General features: G+C 41.1%; 1 protein-coding gene across 6 annotated transcripts in view; it reads right to left on the bottom strand.

Moving 5' to 3' along the window:
• The window catches only part of LOC100561460 (uncharacterized), a 54,956-nt gene extending 32,807 nt beyond the window's left edge, over positions 1-22,149 (bottom strand). For 4 of the 6 annotated variants that reach the window (XM_062962881.1, XM_062962871.1, XM_062962860.1 and 1 more), the window contains exons 1-12: positions 21,574-22,147; positions 15,289-15,417; positions 15,019-15,142; positions 13,521-13,649; positions 12,579-12,707; positions 12,269-12,397; positions 7,277-7,393; positions 6,967-7,095; positions 6,743-6,847; positions 6,457-6,567; positions 2,903-2,995; positions 2,593-2,724 (exon numbers count right to left, since the gene is read on the bottom strand). In XM_062962881.1, the coding sequence (XP_062818951.1) occupies positions 2,593-2,724; positions 2,903-2,995; positions 6,457-6,567; positions 6,743-6,847; positions 6,967-7,095; positions 7,277-7,393; positions 12,269-12,397; positions 12,579-12,707; positions 13,521-13,649; positions 15,019-15,142; positions 15,289-15,417; positions 21,574-21,999 (1,753 nt within the window). In that variant the 5' untranslated portion in view covers positions 22,000-22,147. Of the gene's footprint in view, positions 1-2,592; positions 2,725-2,902; positions 2,996-6,456; positions 6,568-6,742; positions 6,848-6,966; positions 7,096-7,276; positions 7,394-12,268; positions 12,398-12,578; positions 12,708-13,520; positions 13,650-15,018; positions 15,143-15,288; positions 15,418-21,573 lie in introns of all 6 variants that reach the window. The other 2 variants (XM_062962894.1, XM_062962890.1) reach the window with 2 other exon arrangements.
• Positions 22,150-22,431: the final 282 nt, after the last annotated feature.

Raw genomic sequence — 22,431 nt, 5'->3', positions numbered from 1 at the left:
TAGATATGATACAGGTAACAAGTGTTCTAGACATGTGAAAGTCTTTATGAAATGCCTGAATTGCTGGAAGCAAAGAGACTTCACTTGTATAAAGGGAACGAATTCTAGAAAGCATGACTGCCCTCCAGTTTTGCATCTTTGTTTCTTTCTTTTATCTATGTGCTAAACCTTTTTACTTATTTCCTTACTTCCTGCAGAAGTCACTTCCCCATTCTTCTAAAAGTTAATTATTCTGAGGGAGACGTGGGTTTAAAAAGTTGCAAAAGGCCTATGTTTGAGGAAGGCCTGCACTTGAGAGAAAATGCTGATGTTTGGGAAAAGAGTTGTTCCAGAGAAAAGAAGTTACTTTCAAATAATAACAATACATCAAGTATACGATTTCGAGCATATACTTGTAACAAGTCAGGGTCAATAACATGAAAGCACCATTGTCTAAAGAATTACATGTTGTTACAGCATAGAAAACCAATGGGATTGCATGATGGTTAAGATGCTTGTGACGTAGACAACATTAGACAAATGGGGTAAATTATCTTTGTAAGCCAATAAGGATATGCTTGCTAACTTCTGTGAGGTGATAAAAACCTTGCAACCATTTTGGAAATTGGGACAAATCCCTTGATTGCATGTATGCATGTTTTTGTCTCATTGCTATGGCCACGCAATAAATAGTTCTTTTGCAGTTTGAAGATCCAACTTTTGTGGTGTTTTTCCTCACCCTCTTCACAGAAAAGGGGCCTCCTGCTTTTTACTTTGGATTAAGAGGAGTATTTTTACATCTTTTACATCCTTGCCCCTTCATCTCCTTTGTATTTCTTTATGGTTCCTGCTTCAAGAAAGGCTTATATCCATACGAGAGCTTTTAGGGGCTTAGCTATTGAGCTTTAGGTAATCTTTTTTTGCCCATCTCCTTTTCTATCCCAAGATGGGATTTGTTCTTCCTGTTTGATAAGAGCATTCGGAGTTATTCTCTTGTTTTCTACCACAAGGTCAAATTGCACTGGTTACACTGCACCTTGTTTGACATCGACACCAAACATTCCTACATGTATATTGTCAAAACACACATTATGGTAAGGTGATAATGGATATATGGCTAAATTTCACTGTTTAAGATGCTAATATGTCATGACATGTATCTGCTAACCATTAAAAAGCCTGTTAAAGAACCGCAGAGATAAAAATTCAGTCCTTATGGAAGTGGAACATCCTAATGAATTTTATATATGACGTAATGTAACGCAAAGAAGCTTAAGTGTGCAGGCATCAGTACATTTATGTGTTTTCCCCCTAAAGTGATAGCATATGCTTGTGTTATCTCTGAAAGTGGAGTGCCGATGTTAACTTGTCCTGCCTGGTTTAACCAACATCATGAATTGTGCATTCCGCTAGCCAGAAAGTGATGACAGAAGCCTAAACAGAATCTAGATTCGCCAACATGTGGCAAGGACTGTCAATTCATGTCTTAAAAGATAGGAGTAGGAACCACACCTGTTTCATATGGCTGAAAAAAATGAGTTGGTCAGGCCCCTTAATATTCTGCAGGAGTTCCAAGCAGGATGTCTGTGAACTCTAAGTGGCCACAGGAAGTGGATATATTTGGAAATGGAGTACCTTCTCAAGTAAGTCTCCCGTAGTGGCTTTTTCAGAATTTTGTGGTAACTAGGCCTGGATAAATCAACATGACCTGAACATTTGCTTTCATGGGTCCTTTTCTTCTGCACTATGAAGCAAAGGTCCTCCGGGTAGCATCATGGCTTTTGGTAACAGACTCCCACAAGAGTATGGAATGGTTATCTATTACATGGTCTTTTTGCCACTGTCTTAAAACTCATCAATCACAAAGGATGCGATCAAGCCAGTACAGAAGGATGGGCTTTGTGTGCACTCCATACATGATTCATGGAAATATCTATCCATCCATCCATCCATCCATCCATCCATCCATATAAATAAAAGTTAAATGTATATGTATGTATGAATCTATGTTTGCGTGTATTTTCCATGATGGCTTGCACATGCAGAGAGCTGTCATAGAATCATAGAATAATAAAGTTGGAAGAGACCTCATGGGCCATTCAGTCCAACTCCCGGCCAAGAAGCAGGAAATCGCATTCTGACTTCCACTTCTGTTGGATCTGGACCAAACCTGGCACACCCTCCCAACATGACCAAGTTTAAATGGAAGGGTTTGGGGTCAATGACAGATGATGATGGGAGTGGCAGTTTACCCACATTTTTATGTATTTCCATTCATGAACTCCAAAAACAAACAATATCTATTCCTGGGTTGCTGTGAGTTTTTCAGGCTGTATGGCCATGTTCCACCAGCATTCTTTCCTAACATTTTGCCTGCATCTGTGGCTGGCACCTTCAGAGGTTCCAAAAACACCAGCCACAGATACAGGCAAAACGTTAGGAGAGAATGCTGTAGAAACTTGGCCATACCACCCAAAAAACTCACAGCAACCTACTAATTCTGGTCATGAAAGCCTTCAGCAATGACTATTTCTAATAAATAGTACAACAAAATAGTGAACCTGGGCATTGATGGGTACTTAAGGTAAAATATAATAAAAGTACACTGTATACCTAATGCAATCAAGTTGTTTTCCTCTGCACTGGTGAAGTTTATCTTCTCTTCTGTGTGATTCACCCGGTAGTTTACACTAGATTCGGGTGCCCTGGCTGCGGGCTCAGATGAAGTGGTGTTGTCAACTGAAGCTAGAAGATAAACAGACCAAGATTAAACTTGCATTTGATTTGGTGGATTATTGTGTATCTTAATGGCCAAATAACATCTTTAAAATGAAGGAAGCATGACCCAAAAACTTCAATAGAAACTACCATCACATATGCACTGGGAGCACATAAATGCTTATCAGAAGAGTGTGCTACATACCTAAAGTGATTAAGTTGCTTCTACATGTTCTGCTTCTTTTCTGTTCTATCTTACTTCTGGTGGAGCTATCTACAGATGACCCAGGTTCGGAACCTAATAGACCAATGTTTGTTACATGTTAGTTAATTATGTTTATTTAACACTAATTTTGTATCCAATATAAAGTTAGATTTAAAAAGTGCAAAAATATAATCACCCTATATAAGCTTATGTGTATAACCAAACAAGTACAGCAAAATAGTGGGAGAAAGGACATACAAGCAAACAGTAACCTCAATATCCTTATGCTAGCCTCAGGGATCTTGGCAAATTTAAAGTAGCACAACATTAATAACAAGTTTCATAAACCTGTGCAACCAAATCCCAAGATAGGAATGCTGCCTTATCAGCTGAATGTACTAAGAAAAAGGCTTTCTGTCGTTTGAGTTGCAAGTATCAAAATGTATAAGGCAGCTGAGAGAAAAGGACAGTAGGAAGGCTGATCTTCTAACAACCACATTTGATTGGTTTGTGTTGCATAACAATATTTAAACAAGCCAATAAATGACACTGGCCAACACACATTTTGGTGTCTCAAATGTTAGTGCTGTTTCTGGGTATATTTAACCTGCTGATTGCAAAAATGGCACCAGTCAGTCTTCATCTGCTTGCCCCCAGAAAACCACAATAACCATGTTGCAAATTCATAACCTTTCGGAAAATAACTGCACCCAGTCTCTGGGCACACATCATTTTGGCAAATGTGAATCTCCATGAATATGTGCAGACCGCCTTTTGAAAACCACTAGTCAAGAAAAGCATGACCTTGTTAGAAATCAACTCTTTGATCAAGTGGTATTCACAAGCATTCATGTAAAGGCACACAGGTAACTCAGCTGTTAAACTGAAGAACCATGTCTTCAAACTCCCAAGGATAGAGACATGCCACTACAAAAATATATTTGGTTAGCAGAGGATGATTGTTTCTTTGCAGTTGAAGTTGCCCAAAAGATATACACTCCCTCGAAACCTTAGTTTAAAATACGCATTCAGAGATAAAAAGAGTCTTCTTTGAAAAATAACATATCATGTTTACTCATAAACATCTTGTATTAATTCACCATACAGGCACATTTCTTATTTCAGTTACAGATAGGATGTAGTTCTTCTCTCTGTCACAGGGTATTATTCTTAATCAATAGTTCATAGTCTTTAAGTATACTTGTACTCACTGAACTCCATAAGCATACCTCCTATATTGAAGTCCAAACAGCAACCTGCTTTCATTGAAGACCAAACACATACATGCATCCACCTCCACTGAGGTCCGATGCAAGACCAAATACAAAATGGAGTCCTGAATCTGAACATGCTCTGTACAATCACATGTCTATAGCTCCTCCCATACCAAAGAGGTACAAACTGGCAAATCAACATACACATAGAATACACGTTAGCAAATATATACATTAATAAATCAAATAGTGAGAGGCTTGAGAGGTTGCTATTTCCAACAAACCATATCTAAGAAACTAGCCAATGCAACTTTCTGAATCAGTGCCCCAAATAACACAAAGAACAGGTCTAAAACCAAGTTACCAAGAAAAAAATGTGTTGGGCTGTGTAATAAGCAAATGAAATGAACTTCTACATACCAAATCAATGTGTGGTAGAATATATACTGTATTTCTTAGATTCTAAGACACGCTTTTCACCCCATATATACATCTCTAAAATGGGATGTGTCTTAGAATCATGGGTGTTTTTTATATACACAGATAAAGCTTTTTTTCTGTTGATGGTACTTAAATTACGTAGTGTGCATCCTACAGTCGACGGCATCTTAGAATCAAAGAAATATGGTATAATCAATCCCCAAGAAACATCTCAGCATGGCATTAAAAAGAAGTCATTGTAGGTATTTGGGGGGGGGGGGGGGGGAACATTGTTAGGGAAAGCTTTCCAGAAGAGAGAAGGGGGATTCTAATGAGAAAGCCTCTCCCTTGTTGCCATCCTACAAACCTCAGACCAGGGGCTTCTGTAAATAATCATAAGGCATGCATAAGCTAAATATTAGAAGAAACATCTTGTTGGCCAAAGGTGCAGTGATTTATAAGTCAAATGTAATATTCTGAATTAGGTAAATAAATTAACTTATTTCTTTCTTTATTATTTTCATTTGTATCCCACTTTTTCTCTTAAAAAAAAGAGTCTCAAAGCAGCTCACAATAAAGCCATGTCAATACAATTAAAACCTAAACATATAGAAACATAAAAATGGAATTAAACATGAACAGTATTAAAAACAAAATACTCAAAACCAATTAAAAACCCATGCACAGCAAAAACCACAGCATCCCCTGATGTGATCTTAAAAATCTTCTCCTTTAAAAGCTTACCTAAATTAAAAAAAAGTTTTAGCCTGCTACCAGAAGAATAGCAGGGAGAGGGCCATTGTAGCCACACACAAAAAAGAAAAAAAAAGGCAAGAAAGGACAACCGTCATGAAGCCATAATGGTAACCTTGGTTAAAATTCTTTTGCATCAGTTGGATTTTCTGATTATCATGAAAAGAAGCATGTATACAACAACATACAATGCATTACACTTGTCCCAGAAGGAGGCTATCTGGCTAGATAGGATTATAACCAAATACTAACTATAATCTGGTGAAAGGTACTCCACACCACAAAGGTCACTTAAGCCTTTTAAAACTACAGAAGTATATCCAAGAAGAGATACTTCTCCAGAAGTATTCCTGGTCTTTTAGGAAAAGCAAAGCCCCATCTTCTCCAGAAAATCCATTGGAAGAAGCATCCACAAATGACAAGAATTAAGTTGTCCAAAATGGCTTTATTTGCCAGCCTCCATTTATCCCATTATTGGAGCCAGTTAACAATTCAATAGACTGACAGATTCATTTGAATCCAAACTAAATCAATTGGTATGTCATTAGCACACAGGTGGCAGTTCATTCCAGCCCTCCTACCATGATTTCAATGTGCAATTTCATCATCATCACAATCTTATTTATTACCCACCTCTGCTTTCAGCTCGAGTGGGACACAACATAATTAAATAAATCTATAAAATCACATATTAAAAGTAGTTAGAATGCAACCTTAAAAGCATATATTAAAACATATGCATATTAAATACCTCAGACAACAGTTAAAACACAGTAAGAGAACCCTATGAGACCTCAAAGTCTAAGATGCTATGGACTCTTGCAAAATATTCCAGTGATACCTCCTAAAAACAGTAATCTAATCCAAGATCAGAACCAGTGCGCTCTGTACAAACTGACATCATCATTATCAGGACTAAGCTTACAAGTGTGTTTACAAAACCCACTCTTGGTCTTTCTCCAACCATCCCTTTTCAGCCATTAGGAGTCACTGCTATATCCCGCAAATTGATCTGTTTGACCAACGATGCACAATAGGAAGAAGATTCATATACTACCTTCTATAGGAATCTCCGTACAACCTCTTAAAGCGAAGCAAGATGGTGCCAATGAACATTTACATCACATGTGTACTAGGATTCTAGGATATATATTTGGGACTACATACCTAAAATAATCAAATTGCTGCTTGAGATTCTATGGGTGATGGTATTCTGTCCTGTACCACCAGGTTTAGATTCAGTCCTGTTCACAGGCACATTCAAAGTGGTCCTGGAAACTGAAGCCCAGAGATAAATGGTATACAGTTAAAAATAACATCAAAACATGCATGCCTTCATTCTACTACACAATTCATGTCTGAATCTCTTTTAGTCAAAGACATGAGAATAATTTCATTAGACATTACTATTATAAGTGTACTAGAATGTCACCCTTAAGAGCCTACTACATACCTACAGGGATCAAGTTGCTCCATTGCATTTCAGATGTTACTGTTTTCTTTTCAGTGCAGATCACAGAAGGAGCAGTAGGTTTCTGATTCCATTTGGTATGTTTATCTGAAGCAAGTATCAATATGGCAACATTTTAAATTCTTGGCAAAAGTCCAATCTTGAGGTTATCAGAGTACTTCAAATGCAGGATAACAGGTGACATAAAATCACTGCTTAAAACTTACCCAAAGTATTTGAGCTGCTCACTTCTACTTCATTGTTTGTTGTTTTGTGTTTGGGATTGTTCACAGGAAATTTGGATTCAGAGGATGCCACAGGTTTCATTGCAGGCTTAACCCTTTTGGTATCTTTACCTGAAACAAGAGTAAATATGGCAACAATTCAAATTCCCAAAATTTTTATGTTTAGGCTATTTTAGGCTATTATCTTGTTGTGATTAAAAGATGATAGGCATATCTTTGCAAGACTATTACGTGACAAGGATTCCAAATGCAAGATAACAGACGACATAAAAACTACTGCTTAGAAACTTACCCAAAGTATTTGAGCTGCTCACTTCTACTTCGTTGCTTGTTGTTTTGTGTTTGGGATTGGCAATAGGAGAGTTGGATTCAGACAATTTACTGGGCTCAGTAATTCTGGTGCTTTTACCTAAGATCACATATATCATTATTTTTAAATATATAATTTCAATTCAGACTCTGATTTAAGACTACTATCCATAGTACCCCATATCTGAATTTTCTCTTGAAGGCCTAAATCCAAGACTAGCAAGTGACAAGGATTTGCAGATCACACAAAAATTACTGCTTAAAACTTACCGAAAGTATTCAAGTTCCAGTTCCTTTTAATAGACTATGTAAGTTCCAACTCCTTTTGTTAGACTGACTCACCCATAGCTTGAGAGTAGCCATTTTTATGTTAGTTTTACTAGGGTGGAGTTTAAAAAATCTCTTCCTGTTTGTATTTGTAAGTTGCCTGAGGAAAAGGGAGGCATTTTGTATCAGTAAGTTGACTATGCCTCTTTGTTTGAGGTAAGGGAGCCATTTTCGATCAGAGTTAGTACCACGATGGAATCTTGGAGGCAGGACATGTCTGCAGTTGGTCCCAGCAAGATCCAGGCTTGGACAACCCATTTCAAGTCAATATTAAAACCAATAATTAATTGACTCATAACTAATTAATGCCTTGGGCATTGGGTACCTCAGGGGGGCCCTATACCAGAGGCAGCAAGCATTGAAAATTTTCATCTATTTTCCTCCTCAGGAATCATGCACTACCAACAGCTTCTGGAACAATCAATTACCCTTCAAGTTTTAAGTATGGACTTCAAACTAGTACCTGGATGGAGATATACCCAAGACCAGCTAATAAAATTGTTACAATTTCCTCAAAGAAATAGCGTGAACATTAATTCTGTGGGGTTCCTTGCTTAAGTAAGAAGGCAATCCAACATCCCCCAAGCTGACAGAAAGTTAGGACATGTTCATGCTAAAGACTTTTAAAGCAGCTTGGGTGTGACAGCACAAACGCCATTGCTTGTTGTTTTGTGTTTGGAATTATTCACAGGACAACTGGATTCAGAGGGTGCCGCAGGTTTCATTGCAGGCTTAACTCATTTGGTATCTTTACCTGAAGTAATGGTTGCTTACCTGTAACTGTTTTTTTTTTCTTGTGGTTTCTTCTTGAAAGCTCTTGCTACATTTTGGCAGAAGCCCTGCCCACTCTTCCCATAGAGTATATAACCAGTGGAAGGGGCTAGTGCCTTAGTTCCTCTGCTGCAAGTAGCAGCCTGAAGGACCGATGCATGACAACAGACGGGAGGACGAGCAGGGATGTGTGAATTTCACAGATGACCACTTGAAGAAACACATCTTCATCCTGGTCTCCGTGAAATCGTACATATGGCAAACTAGCAAGCTACCAACCTTGACTGGTGGGTGTCATGCCACCATAGAGAAGAGGACTGCCCTGCCAAAAGACACATCTTTCCGAGAAAGAGCATCGACCTTGTAATGCGAAACGAAGGTGAGCAGAGTAGACCAAACTGCTGCCCAACAGACATTTCGAAAAAGCAACGAAGGTAGTCACAGATATGGCAGAGTGGCTTTTCACCTGCCCAGGTGAATCCCGACCAGCCAAACGGTAGGCTAAGTGAATCACCAAGATGATCCAGGTCGACAGTTGTTGCGGAGAGACTAGGAGACCACTGGCATCCTTTCGATACTTCAAGAACAACCTAGGAGACTTCCTGAGCCTGCTGTTCTATGTGCATAAAAGGCCAGAGCCCATCTGGCATCCAAGAGACGTAAGGACAGATACAAGAAAGAAGAGGGGAGTCTGAAAAAAGGCCTGTAAAATTATCTCTTGAGACATGTGAAACTGGGAGGCCACCTTGGGTAGAAAAGCTATGTCAGTGCATAGCAATACCTTGTCATTGTGGAAATGTAAATAGGGCTCACCAGCCTGTAGCACGCAGAGCTCACTCACACAATGTGCAGAGGTAATAGTGACTAAGACAGCTGTTTCCACGAGAGAAAGGACATGTCCATAGAAGCCAATGGTTCAAATGGGGTCTGTAAGATCATTTGGTAGAGGCTCTTTGGGCAGCATCTATGATAGATTGTGACAGGAGTACAGTTGGATTTCGCCTCACTGCCTGGGTCGTATTCTCCAAGCTGTTAGCCTCAAGCGATGGGCATCCGGATGGAGAACCCGGCTTTCCTGAAATGTGAGGAGATCCGAGTGACTTGGGAGGTGCACCAACTCTTCCCGAGACATCTCAAGAAGGGGAAAGAACCATGGTTGGCACGGCCACCAGGGAGGCAATGAGGATACAGTCCACATTGTCCACCTGCAGTTTGGACACCACCCGACTGAGAAGGGGGATTGGTGAAAACACGCAGAGGAAACAATGGCTCCAAAGGAAAAGGAACAAATCTCCTAAGGAGTTCCAGGCACTGTTCTGGGGCTGGGGTGCACAGAACATGGGCAATTGGTGATTTTCTCTGTTGCAGACAAGTCTATCTCCGGGTTGCCTCACAGTGTGAAGATGGACTGCACCTCATCAGGGTAGAGAGACCACTTGTGATGGTTGAGATGTCCTGCTCAAATGGTCGGCCAGTGTATTCTCTTCTCCGGGAAGATGTATTGCCACAAGGTAGATCCTTCTGTGGATACACCAGTCCCACATGCAAAGGGTTAGAGACAGGAGCAGCATAGAGTGAGTTCCACCCTACTTGTTAATATAGAATTTTGTGATAGTGTTGTCCATAAGGACCTGAACACCATTCCTGACAGCAATGGTTCGAAAGCCTTCAGGGCTTTTTCAACTGCTAGCAACTCCAGATAAATTATGTGTCTGGAGGTCTCTGCTTTGGATCAAGTCCACTGGATAGTGAGGCCCTACGAATGCGCATCCCAGCCTTGAGGAGAGGAGTCTGTTCTTAGAAATCTGGAGGGGTTGGGTGGCCTGAAGGGCAGATCTGCGCACACATTTCTCCAGTGGGTCCACCATCGAAAAGACTGACACACTTCCTGTGGTAGGAAGAGAGGAATGCCGGGGTTGCCCCTGAGGCACTCAAATGAGCTGAGAAACCAGGCCTGTAGTCAAGCCCATGTGGCCTAACATGTTCTGGACATGCCTGGCTGATACCAGCATTCCCTGCAGGGCCTGTAGGACCAAAGATTTCAGCGTGAAGAAGTGATCGCTAGGAGCAAGGCCATTTGCCCCTCTGAATCCAGTATGGCCCTGACAAACTGGATCTGTCGGGTATGGTTGAGATGGGATTTCTCCTCATTGATAAGGCATAGGAACTGAAGAAGTAGAACGAATATAAGACAGGAGAAAGGGTTTTGATTTAGCCACCGGTAACCAATCATCGATGTATTGATAAACCGTAATACTGTTGATGCAAAGCCATGCCGCGACGGGGGCCATACATTTGGTAAAAACCTATGGAGCCATCATGAGACCAAAAGGCAAAACATGAAAGGAGAAGTTCTGGTCCCCAATTATGAACAAAAGAAACCCGTGATGCTCCTGTCGAATGGAAATATGAAAATAAGCATCTCGTTTGTTCAGTAAAGAAAGAATAGTGGTAGGGGGCAATTTTAGACCAAAGCAACATTTGGTAGGCCCCCCATATGTCCCACAGTGGGCCAAGAAAGTGAATAGGCCTGCCAGAACATGCACCTTTCCTCCCATAGTCAATCTTCTTACCCTCCTATTCAGATGGGTTTGACAAGGGCTTCTTAGACATATGGGGTTGGGTAACGTCCACCACCACTGAGTTAGGTTTCGACGAGCAGACCACCCACTCTGCAGAGGTGAGGTCGACGCAATATAGAGAGTCTTCACTTAGAAACTGCGGGATTGGGCAATGGTGCAAGGTCAGGTAGCCAGGATAGTTGCAGAAGGAAGGGGAATGAAGGCAAACTGTAGGTGCCAGTGAGTGTTGCTGCTCCGAAGGAAAGATAAGATAGATAGGAACATCCATCAGGGCAGGAGCTTTAGACGTGGGTAAACCCAATGCCCTTGCCATACGCACCATCAGGGCATAAAAGGTCTTGGCTTCAACAGGAGTGGGCAATTCCGGCTCATTTGGAATATCCACGGTTTCAGAGATGCTTTCCAAAGAGTCAGTCAACATTGAGACCCACTACTGGGAGGAGCAAAGAGGTCTAAATGAATTCAGAAAAACTAGACCTTGCTGTAATTGCCCAAAAGTAGTCTTAGAGGGTGCTGCTGAAGCAGTGGCCCAAAAAGAGCCATAAAGGTGAAAGCGGGAGCCACAGAAGTGGGGGCTGCCATTTGAGTGAGATGGAGCCAGAGGTCCAAAATAGTAGTACTATCCCTGAGAGGAACAGTGCAAGAGTCCGCTCTGGTCAGGAGGGTAAGGGCTTCCATAAGGCGGCTCCCTGTAATGGGGAGGAAATCTGCGCCACTTTGTGCCGGATTGACGAGAGGACTTCTCATACGAGGAACCTTGGGACCAACTCCTCGAATTGGGCCAGAATGAGCTCGAGTCTCGAGTCCAGCCCCTCTAATTCAAGGGAAAAGGTCTCTGAGAGCAGCAAGAGTGGGCTAGACGCTGTTAGACTGTCTCCCGGGGGTTTGACACTGGCAGGTGCTCCCATGAGTGGCCCCTTTTGGGACGGCAGGACCAGTATTGAGCCTAGGTGGTCGAATTCCACGCCCCCCAGCAGGACTATAACACTCCCACTGGCTATATACTCCATAGGGAGAGTGGGGCGGCCGAATTGTATCAATAGCTTTCTGGAACATTCTGCCTCTGATTGCGTAGGCGCAGAGAAAACCATAGGTGCAATTTTACAGAGGCCACAATGAAGAAAGAAAAGGGAATATGGAAACATTTCAAATTCTCAGAATTTTTGTTTGAGCTACATTAGGTTAATATCCTGTTGAAATTAAACGATGATAGGTATATCTTTGCAAGACAATTAAGTGACAAGGATTTCAAATGCAGGATAACAGATGACATAAAAGCTATTGTTTAAATTTACCCAAAGTATTTGAGCTGCTCACTTCTACTTCATTGCTTGTTGTCTCGTATTTGGGATTGGCCATAAGAGAGTTGGATTCAGATAATTCACTGGGCTTTGTAACCATCTCAGACAGACTGGTGGTTTTACCTAAAGTCAACAGTAACATATTTCATTTTTAAATATATAATTTCAATTTAGACTCTGTTTCAAGACTACTATATACAGTATCCCATATTTTAATTTTCTCTTGAAGGCCTAAATCCAAAACTAGCAAGTGACAAGGATTTCTGGATCACAGATGGCACAAATATTACGGCTTAAAACTTACCCAAAGTATTCACGCTGCTCTCTTGTACTTCTTTGCATGTTGTTTTCTGTTTTGTATTGTTCACAGGAGATTTGGATTCAGATACTTTACTGGGCTCTGTAACAACCTTAGCCAGACTGGTGTTTTTACCTGAAGTCAACAGTCAAGTATTTCATTATTTAATATATATTTTTCTTGTTTTTTTATTTAAAGACATATTTTGGATGACTGTTTTTTATGGCCAAATTTGGTGTGATTTGGTTCAGTGGCTTTGTTGTGTATTCCAAAATAAAACGAACATAACATTTTTATACATATAGATTTCAATTGTTTTAGACTATTAGGTATGGTGCCTCGTATTTTACTTTAGAAGGCTTAAATCCAACACAATCAGTTGACAAGGACTTATTTGGATATTAGAACGATTTGTGCAACAAGATCACAACCTAAATATATATTTGTGTTTGGGTATGTATAAAAAACTACGTGAAGTATTCAAACTGTTCCCATGCACTTCATGAATTGATGATTCTTGCTTGGGATTATTTGCATGAGACATGGCTTTAGTGGACCTTGTCAGCTTAGTTTCAGGCTTATTCAACCTGGGGTTTTAATTTAAGACAATCTATTATTATTATGCCACTCTTTTTCCTAACAGATTCAAAACAGCTAACAGTTCTGAAAACAATGCAATATACAGTATTAAAACTAAAGAGTATAAATATTAAAATAGAATTAAACTAAACACTATTTTAAAATAAACAGTTTAAACTATACAGTTTATTTAAAACAAAACACCACATATTTCTTAATATTTTGATCTGCATTCCATTATTTTAAAAAATCTCATTTAAAAAAATTTAGCCATTCTTACATGAAAATCAGAGGATTTCAGTGGAAATTACCAGTATACACGTAGCAGTAAATATAACCTTTGTTTTGTTTTAAAATTATTTTACGTACATATAGTATTTAAGGTGGCTCCTTGGACTTCATGTTTTGTTGTCCCCTGCTGGGTACCATACACACCAAATCTGAGCTCAGGGTGTTTAGGGGGATCTGGTTTGGGCTCTGCCCAAACGGCTTGAAATCCTGAAATCAAGCAGCAATTCAAAATGTTAAAAATGTGTTTCTCACTACTGACATTTAACCATTCTTATGGACTACAATGAAGCTGAAGCTTGTCTTAGGAGTTTCCTAAAATGTATTGCTTAAGACGAACTGTCTGAGGATCACAAGACAATCTAGTAGTCGCCCAGAAAATGGTAGGTTGTGAAATTAGACATTTGAATATTTATCAGATTTCCCCATCACTCCTCAAAAAAGGTTTGTGGTCACCCTAGCCACCGCACAGGACACTAGAGAGCTCCAGCTTCCAATTGTCACTCTTGCATACACATACTTCAAAAGTTTGAGGGGATAAACAAATGCTCTTTTCTTCCCAACATCCACCCCTCACTGATCTTTTTAAAGATCTCTAGAGAACATTCTTAAGCTCATACATCCCTTATTTCAAAACAAGAAGGTATTATAGTCAAAAGTCAGAATTCTTCCTAATTTGAAATTTGGTCAAAATAAGGCTTCTGTGGCCTTAAAAAGTTACTCCTGCAATATCCAATTATATGATGAAATGTTTTAAAATGCTCCACCAGCAGTTTGAAGGACACTGTAGCTCACTCAAAGCCAAAAAGTGTTCCAGTGGGGATGTATTGTTGAATCTTGTCATCTGCCAAATGGTATTGGAGACATAGTGTAAAAGATTTACTAAATTTAACCACTCTATTCACAGGTGGTTAGGAATCAAGTAATCGCCCTGAACTGTTTTCTTTCCAATACATCAGGAATTGTAATTTTTAAAAACCTCCCGTTTTCATCTTCTTTCCCCATCCTTTGAGTAGTTAAGTGTTCCATAAGCAGTTCCTATCTGTGATGTCAAAAGAAGTACACTTGTGCTTGTTTTCCTGGATCTACTTGTACTTGTGCTTTTTTTAAAAAACGACATTTTTGTTTTACTCCATTCATACAGAGGGGTAAAAATCACTTTAAAGGCTCTAATCTAAATCAATGCATCTCTATCCAAAAAGGATAGAGGTCAAAGGCTTGTCTTAGTTTTTAAATAGAAAATTTAGGGCCCTCCTACATTGCCATATAACCTTGTTCTGATAATGTGGATTTTATATGGCAATGTAGATGTCTCAGTATGAGCACTTAATTCTCCTTGTCTGGATCAGGGTCTTTTTCTTTTTTAAAAACCACAGTATTGGCTGGGACAAGAATGTAGCACAACAAAACAGCATGGTGTGATATTGAGAAAATAATACTATCAAAGGATGGAATTTAGGGACACTGAGCAGGTAGCAATATCTAAAGTTTGTAGGAATATTTCTATGCAAATTCTTCAATGAAAAGACAGGATTTTATCCCACAACTGATAGAAAAAGGGGAGAAAATCATCTCTTACTTTTGTCGCACTCCTCTATGGCCAAAGCAGCTTCGGATGCCTTTGAAAATTTTATGATTGCCAAATGTTTAGATTCTTCAACCTTGTTCTTTATGAAGGAACATGAAACAATGGCTCCATAAACCTATATATATATAATATATGTATCTATTAAAATCAGATGAATTAATAGTTTACAACTAGCTGCAAAAATGGCATTCTATACATTTAGTATTCTTCGAGTTGACTAAGAATGCATTATGAGCACACTGATTGATGATGCATCTGTACCTGAAATGTCTTCACCAGGTGATTTTTATTAAAAGATGGTAGGACTGTGATATGTATTTCAGTTAATTTCTGAACATCCACAACCAGTTCATTTGATTTTCCAGGAACTCTGCTTTGTGCCAAATATACCTAAGTTGGAAAGAATAATAATTACATAACCTACAATGATATTGCTTCAATTTAGACAATTTAGCAAGGTTCAATGCTGGTTCCCAAATCATGCCTGCAAAGCAGAAGGGAACCGACGCTGATGCACTACTCAGTTAAGATTTAGCAGTATTGCTCAAATGTCATAACAGTAACAGCCAGGTTACTCTAAATAGTTTCAGCATAATTAAGGAAGGAGAAGCGAAGTCCATGAGCTTTCAGGGAGAATCTAGTTGTTAAATCAGTATAAAAGGAAGCTAGGATGATCTGTAGTTGTTTACAGTTAAGTTCATAATTCATGTCCATGGCGCATAAGTCTCTGATAAATGGAATCAAATCTAAGTATAAACTGCACTTCCCATTGTCCCCAGCTAGCATGGAGAATGGTTAAGATTATACATCCAGAACATCTGACAATTATTAGCTATTTATCTCCAATTTGATTATTCAGAAGGAGACAAATCATTCTGTCACATGAGACTGCGGTAGTCAGTGACTTGCAGCAAATGACAACTGAGGTTGCATTAAAGAGATCTGAACAAATGTACTGAGCATCTGGAATACAATGTGGAGTATATGCAGCTTTTGTCAAGTTTGGTCAAAACTTGCAACACAATATCAGAAGTCATGAAGAAAAATTATTCACATTATAATATGTTGATATAAATATTTAATATTAATTTTCAGTTACCTTGTTCAGTCTGTTCACAAGATATATATACAGTAGTCTCGCTTATCCAACATAAACGGGCAGGCAGAACGTTAGATAAGCGAATATGTTGGATAAGAAGGAATTAAGAAGAAGTCTATTACACATCAAATTACATTATGATTTTACAAATTAAGCACCAAAACATCATGTTTTACAAAAAATTTGATAGAAAAGCCAGTTCCATACACAGTAACGCTAGTAATTCCTGTATTTATGAATTTAGCACCAAAACATCGCAATGTATCGAAAACACTGACTACAAAAACATTGACTACTAAAAGGCAGACTGCGTTGGATAATCCAGAACGTTGGATAAATGAATGTTGGATAAGTGAGACTCTACTGTATATACTAACTTTGCCCAGATACGCATTGCTGTGGCTTATGGGAATCATTTGTTGGCCAGGTGGAATAGCAGTGAATAGCCTTGCAGCCTCAAAGCCTGGCTGTTTTCTGGAGTAGTTGTAGTAGCACCCGCAATCAAAGAAGCCTGGCTACTTCCTTTGTAGGGGAATCACTGTTTGGCCAGATTGAATTGCACTGAATAGTCTTGCAGCTTAAAAGCCTGGCTGCTTTCTACATAGGGCATCCTTGCTAGGTCAGGTTGAATGGGATGAAGTAGTCTCGTGGCTTCAAAGCCTGGGGATTTTTCACCTAGGGGAAATCCTGGTTGGCCAGGTTGAAAAGCACTGAATAGCTTTGCTGCTTGCAAGCCTGGCCGCTTTCTAGCTTGAGGAATCCTTGGTTGGCCAATTTGAATAGCAATTAATAGTCTCAGTGTGGCAGGTATGAATGGTGCAATTAGGCACCTTGATTAGCATTTAATGGTCTTCCAGCTTCAAAGCCTGGCTGCTTCCTGCCTAGGGGAATCCTTTGTTGGGAAGTGTTAGCTGGCCCTGAATATTTCCTTTCTGGAATTCCCCATTTCCCTGCTTTCAGAGTGTTGCTCTTTATTTACTGTCCGGGTTTTAAAAATTATATTTTTCTGTATTATTATACCACAGTAATTCTTTCATATTATATTTATAATCTTATATTATCTGCTTAGAAGTTGATTATATGAGGCCCATTCTACACAGCTGTATAAAACCCACACTGAAGGGAATTATATGGCAGTGTGGACTCAGGATAATCCAGTTCAAAGCAGTTAAGACTATAAATGGGTAATATAGCTGTGTGGAAGGACCTTGAGACTACATTGCCATATAATCCAGTTCATATCAGATAATCTGTATTTTATAGGCAGTGCAGATCAGGCCTAAGTGCACTCTGCCTGTGCCCTGGGCGTAATTTTGACTGAGGGAGTTGCTAGGATATGAAGGGGGTGGGGCCTAGAGTAAGCGGGGGGGGGGGGGGGACGGGGGGACGCTAAAGGCAGCAGGGCCTACCTTTCTGACTGGCAGTTAGGGGGAGAAAGGGTCTTCCTCATACTCTATAATTTGGACTATTTTTCTAGGTTTGATAGACGTATTTTGGATGACTATGTCTTTAGTGGCCAAATTTGGTGTGATTTGGTTCAGTGGTTTTGTTGTTTACTCCATAGTAAAACGAACATTACATTTAAATATATATAGATACTAGCTGTGCCCGGCCACGCGTTGCTGTGGCGAAGTCTGGTGGTATGGAAAATAAAGTATTGAGGAATTGGTGGTAGTTAAGGTAAAGGGTAAAGGTTTTCCCCTGACATTAAGTCCAGTCGTGTCTGATTCTGGGGGTTGGTGCTCATCTCCATTTCTAAGCCGAAGAGCCGGAGTTGTCCATAGACACCTCCAAGGTCATGTGGCCATTGGCATGACTGCATGGAGCACCGCTACCTTCCCGCCGGAGCAGTACCTATTGATCTACTCACACTGGCATGTTTTCGAACTGCTAGGTTGGCAGGAGCTGGGGCTAACAGTGGGCGCTCATTCCGCTCCCAGGATTTGAACCTGGGACCTTTTGGTCTGCAAGTTCAGCAGCTTAGTGCTTTAACACACTGTGCCATCAGGGGCCCCTTTTACACTGCCATATAATCCAGTTCAAATCAGTGTGGAAGAGGCCTAAGTGAGGCCTAACTCTGCCTGTCCCCTGGGCTGAGTGGGTTGCTAGGAGATCAAGTGGGCGGAGTGTAGCCTTCTAACTGGCAGCAACTGGATAAAAACAATTATTCCTCTCCCTCTAATTAGGATTTTATTTTTATTTTATTTTTGTTGTATGAACGTAGAGGCATGGATGAGGGGTTGTGCTGCCAAGTTTAGTGTTTCTGGGATGTGTAGTTTTGTTGTTTTGTCCTAGGCCGAAATTTCATTACCCTTTTATATATATAGATATATACCTATATATGGCTGAAGTTTCACTTAAAGAATATACCTGTTCTGACTTACAAATAAATTCATCTTAAGAAAAAATCTACAGAACAGATCTTGTTTGTAACTTGGGGACTGCCTGTATACTTTTTTTACACCGTAGTTGGTGCTCTTCAGTTTTTATCCAGTTTGGCCTTCCAGATGTTATTGAACAACAGCTCCCAATATTTCTGATTACCCACCATGCGGACTGCAGATAAAGGGAATTGCAACCCAACAGCAGTCGTGCCTCTGAGGTGGGGAAAAGGTTAAAGGACATTTTAGAGCCAGCCATCCTTGTTATCTTAGTTCAAACTCCCCTCTTCTGATTTAAACTGAACAAAATTCCTGATGTTTCTGCATCACAACTAGGGTGCTAGAGAGAGGATTGTCCCATTTATGGAGGTGGAGTGGAGTGGAAGGAAGAAAACTATTTCCCCCATTTTCGCTGGCTATCCCCCCCGTTTCCCATATCATAAAGGAGCGTTGTTTCCATGATGGGGACATGGGCGGGAGAAATGACAGAAAAACCAGGAAATGGTTTTCCTCCTACAACCCACCCTCCACTCCCATAAATGGGACAACTCTTATCTCACTAGCATCCTGGTGGCCTCCACCCAGATAATGGACCAGTACCCCCATCGGCTCTAGTCATGATGTCTAATGACGAGAAATGCAGAAGTGGTAGCCCAGCACCAGGACGGCCACATATGGTAGGGCAGCCCGGATTCAGGGTGGGTCTTGAGTCTGACCCGTCATGCAGCTTGACACTTCTTGAACTGTCAGAGCGTGGTGCCATGCAATCGTGGGAGTAACCGTTTTGCAATGTCTTTATTTAGCCATCTCTACCAAAGGACAAATCCCTGGACTGTTGGAAATTACAACCTTTATCAAGTCTTCTCTAACAATTTGTTATTCTATGAACTTGTTGCTTATTGTTTCCTGTATGTATGTTCTGGTATACAGCTTCCCTTACTCTATGGTTTCTGAGAAGTTATAAAAGGGGCTACAGACCACATGATCTCTCTCTCTTTTTGACTATGTGACCTAATGATAACCATTTTGTTACATGAGGAATGCCCTGACCGGCTGACATAGGGAACCATCTCAAAGATATTTGAAATTGGACTAATAATTTTTTGTATGCTGAACACATGAAAGGTGTGAGTAAACCAAATATGATATTTCCATCAAAGTCTATTTCATTTTGTCTCTTGACTGCATGATACGAAACTAGTTGTTTTTATGGGATAATATTTTTTGGGCACTAAAAAAACACTTCTAAAACTCTGCTGTTTTTATGAACTAGCAAATCTCTGACAAATTTCCTGACAGATCAGAGAATGCAGGTCATTCAGTCTAACAACTGAAACCACTGCCTAGCATAATCATATTTGATCGTGTACTACAAGAGAAGATTCTGCTCTAAAGAGTTTGTTGGCTCTTCTGACGATGCTGTTTTTATGTTACTGTCTTGGTGTAATGTTGTTGATTCTACTGAGAAGTTCTATGTTTGGTTTTAATTTTTATTGGATCGGGCTTGTCCCCATGTAAGCCGCCCTAAGTCCCGTTGGGGAGATGGAGGCGAGATATACAAATAAAGTTATTATTATTACAGTAGAGTCTCACTTATCCAACATTCGCTTATCCAACGTTCTGGATTATCCAACGCATTTTTGTAGTCGATGTTTTCAATACATCATGATATTTTGGTGCTAAATTTGTAAATACAGTAATTACTGCATAGCATTACTGCGTACTGAACTACTTTTTCTGTCAGATTTGTTGTATAACATGTTTTGGTACTTAATTTGTAAAATTAAAGGCGAAGATGACACGGACCAAACTATGGACAAAGCATGAGGATGAACGGATCCGATTTTATGTTTGAAACGTATATTTTAATTTACAATGTATTTTAATAGTTTTAACTGTTTTAACCCTGAACAGACTCAGAAGTGGACTGGGCAGATCAAAAGACAACTTGGCAAGGTGGCACTACCTGGAGGAATCCTCCACCTTGTGTGACTGTGGAGCTGAACAAACAACTCAGCACATGTATGCTTGCCCACAATGTCCTGCCTCATGTACGGAAGAGGAGTTGTTTAAAGCTACAGACAATGTGGTTGCTGTTGTCCGCTTTTGGTCCAAAACTATTTAGTTGCTTGTGATTTCTTCCCCCCCCCCCCCCAATATTTGAAATGTATTTGTTGTACAATGCTTTTGACACAAAATAAATAATAAACTGTTTTATGTGCTGTTTTATATTGATTTGTATGGGCATCTAATGGTTGCCACTGTTGTAAGCCGCCCTGAGTCCCTTCGGGTGAGAAGGGCGGGATATAAATGTGATAAATAAATAAATAAAATCATAACCTAATTTGATGTTTAATAGGCTTTTCCTTAATCCCTCCATATTATCCAACATATTCGCTTATTCAACATTCTGCCGGCCAGTTTATGTTGGTTAAGTGAGACTCTACTGTATTATTTTCTAAGTTTTTGTTCTCTAATAAGGACTGCATAGCCCTCCAGTGACGCAGGGGGTTGAGCTGCTGAGCTTAATGACTGAAAGGTCGGCAATGCGAATCCAGGGAGTCGGGTGAGCTCCTGCCGTTAGCCCTGGCTTCTGCCAACCTAGCAGTTTGAAAACATGTAAATGTGAGTAGATCAGTAGGTACTGCTACGGCGGGAAGGTGCACTCCATGAAGTCATGCCGGCTACATGAGGTGTCTACGGACAATGCTGGCTCTTCGGCTTAGACGTGGAGATGAGCACCAACTCCCAGAGTCGAATACGACTAAATGTCAAGGGGAAACCTTTACCTTTAGCCATAGCAATTAGCACAGTCCTGGGCAAACTTGGACCCACCTGGTGTTTTGGACTTTAACTCTCACAATTCCCAAACACCCTCAAGCCCTTTCCTTTTCCCCTTCATGGGCCAACTAGTGCAACCCCTTAAAGTGGTGTCAAGCTGCATTCACTCCGCAATGCACTGGCACCCTGCCTGCCCCTGGGGGCTCTCCGCAGGGGCGCATCTCCTATACTTCCAGCACTACACTACAGCTCTGTATCCTTCTCCCGAGCAGGCCTAGGCCGCACCTGAGAGATGCCGGGGACCTGGACGGAGGCCTCGAGGGCGAGCAAGGCCTGGGAACTGCGCGCGTACTTGACGAAGACCGGGCCCCGGGGGTTCTTCTTGGCGGTGCCGCTGCCGCTGATGGGGCCCCACACCTCCTCGATGTCGCCGAAGGAGGCGAAGTGCCTCCTCAGGAAGCGGTACTTCCCCTCCGGCACCACCAGGAGGCGGCTGTAGCGGGGCTCGTCGTAGGAAGCGTAGCTCAGGCGGCGCGGCTGGGCGGGCTCGGGAGAAGACGGCTCCGTCGGCTGGGCGGCCTTGGGCGAAGGCTTCGGCGGCTGGAAGGGCTTGGGAAAGGGCGCTGACGGCTGGAATATGATGGGGAAAGGGGCCGGCGGCAGGGCCATGGGGGCGCCCATGTTGGAGAAAGGCGCCCACATGGGGTCCATGGCGGCTGTGGGGTGTTCGCCAGGCTTCAGCCGGAGGGAAGGCCTCAAGGCCAGAGAGAAGCGCCCGCCATTGGAAGCAAACCACCACCAGAGGATTCCGCTCTGATTGAAGGCCACCGTAGTTCTCTCGCCTCTAGGCCACGCCCACTGGCTTCCGCCGGAAGTACCTCTCTCTGGGATGAAAAAGGCGTTATTTATCCTGTCAGAAGTGAACCGAGGGTACACGATAATAGAATCATAGAATAGTAGAGTTGGAAGAGACCTCACGGGCCATCCAGTCCAACCCCCTGCCAAGAAGCAGGAAATCGCATTCAAAGCACCCCGACAGATAGAAGCCTCCGGTGGCCTAGGGGATAAAAGCCTCGTGACTTGGAGGTTGGGTTGCTGACCTGAAAGCTGCCAGATTCGAATCCCAGGTTAGAAATATTTTTC

Source organism: Anolis carolinensis, chromosome 1 (assembly GCF_035594765.1).
Source record: "Anolis carolinensis isolate JA03-04 chromosome 1, rAnoCar3.1.pri, whole genome shotgun sequence".
NCBI lineage: Eukaryota > Metazoa > Chordata > Lepidosauria > Squamata > Dactyloidae > Anolis > Anolis carolinensis.
This window is presented reverse-complemented; position numbering and strand designations above follow the sequence as displayed.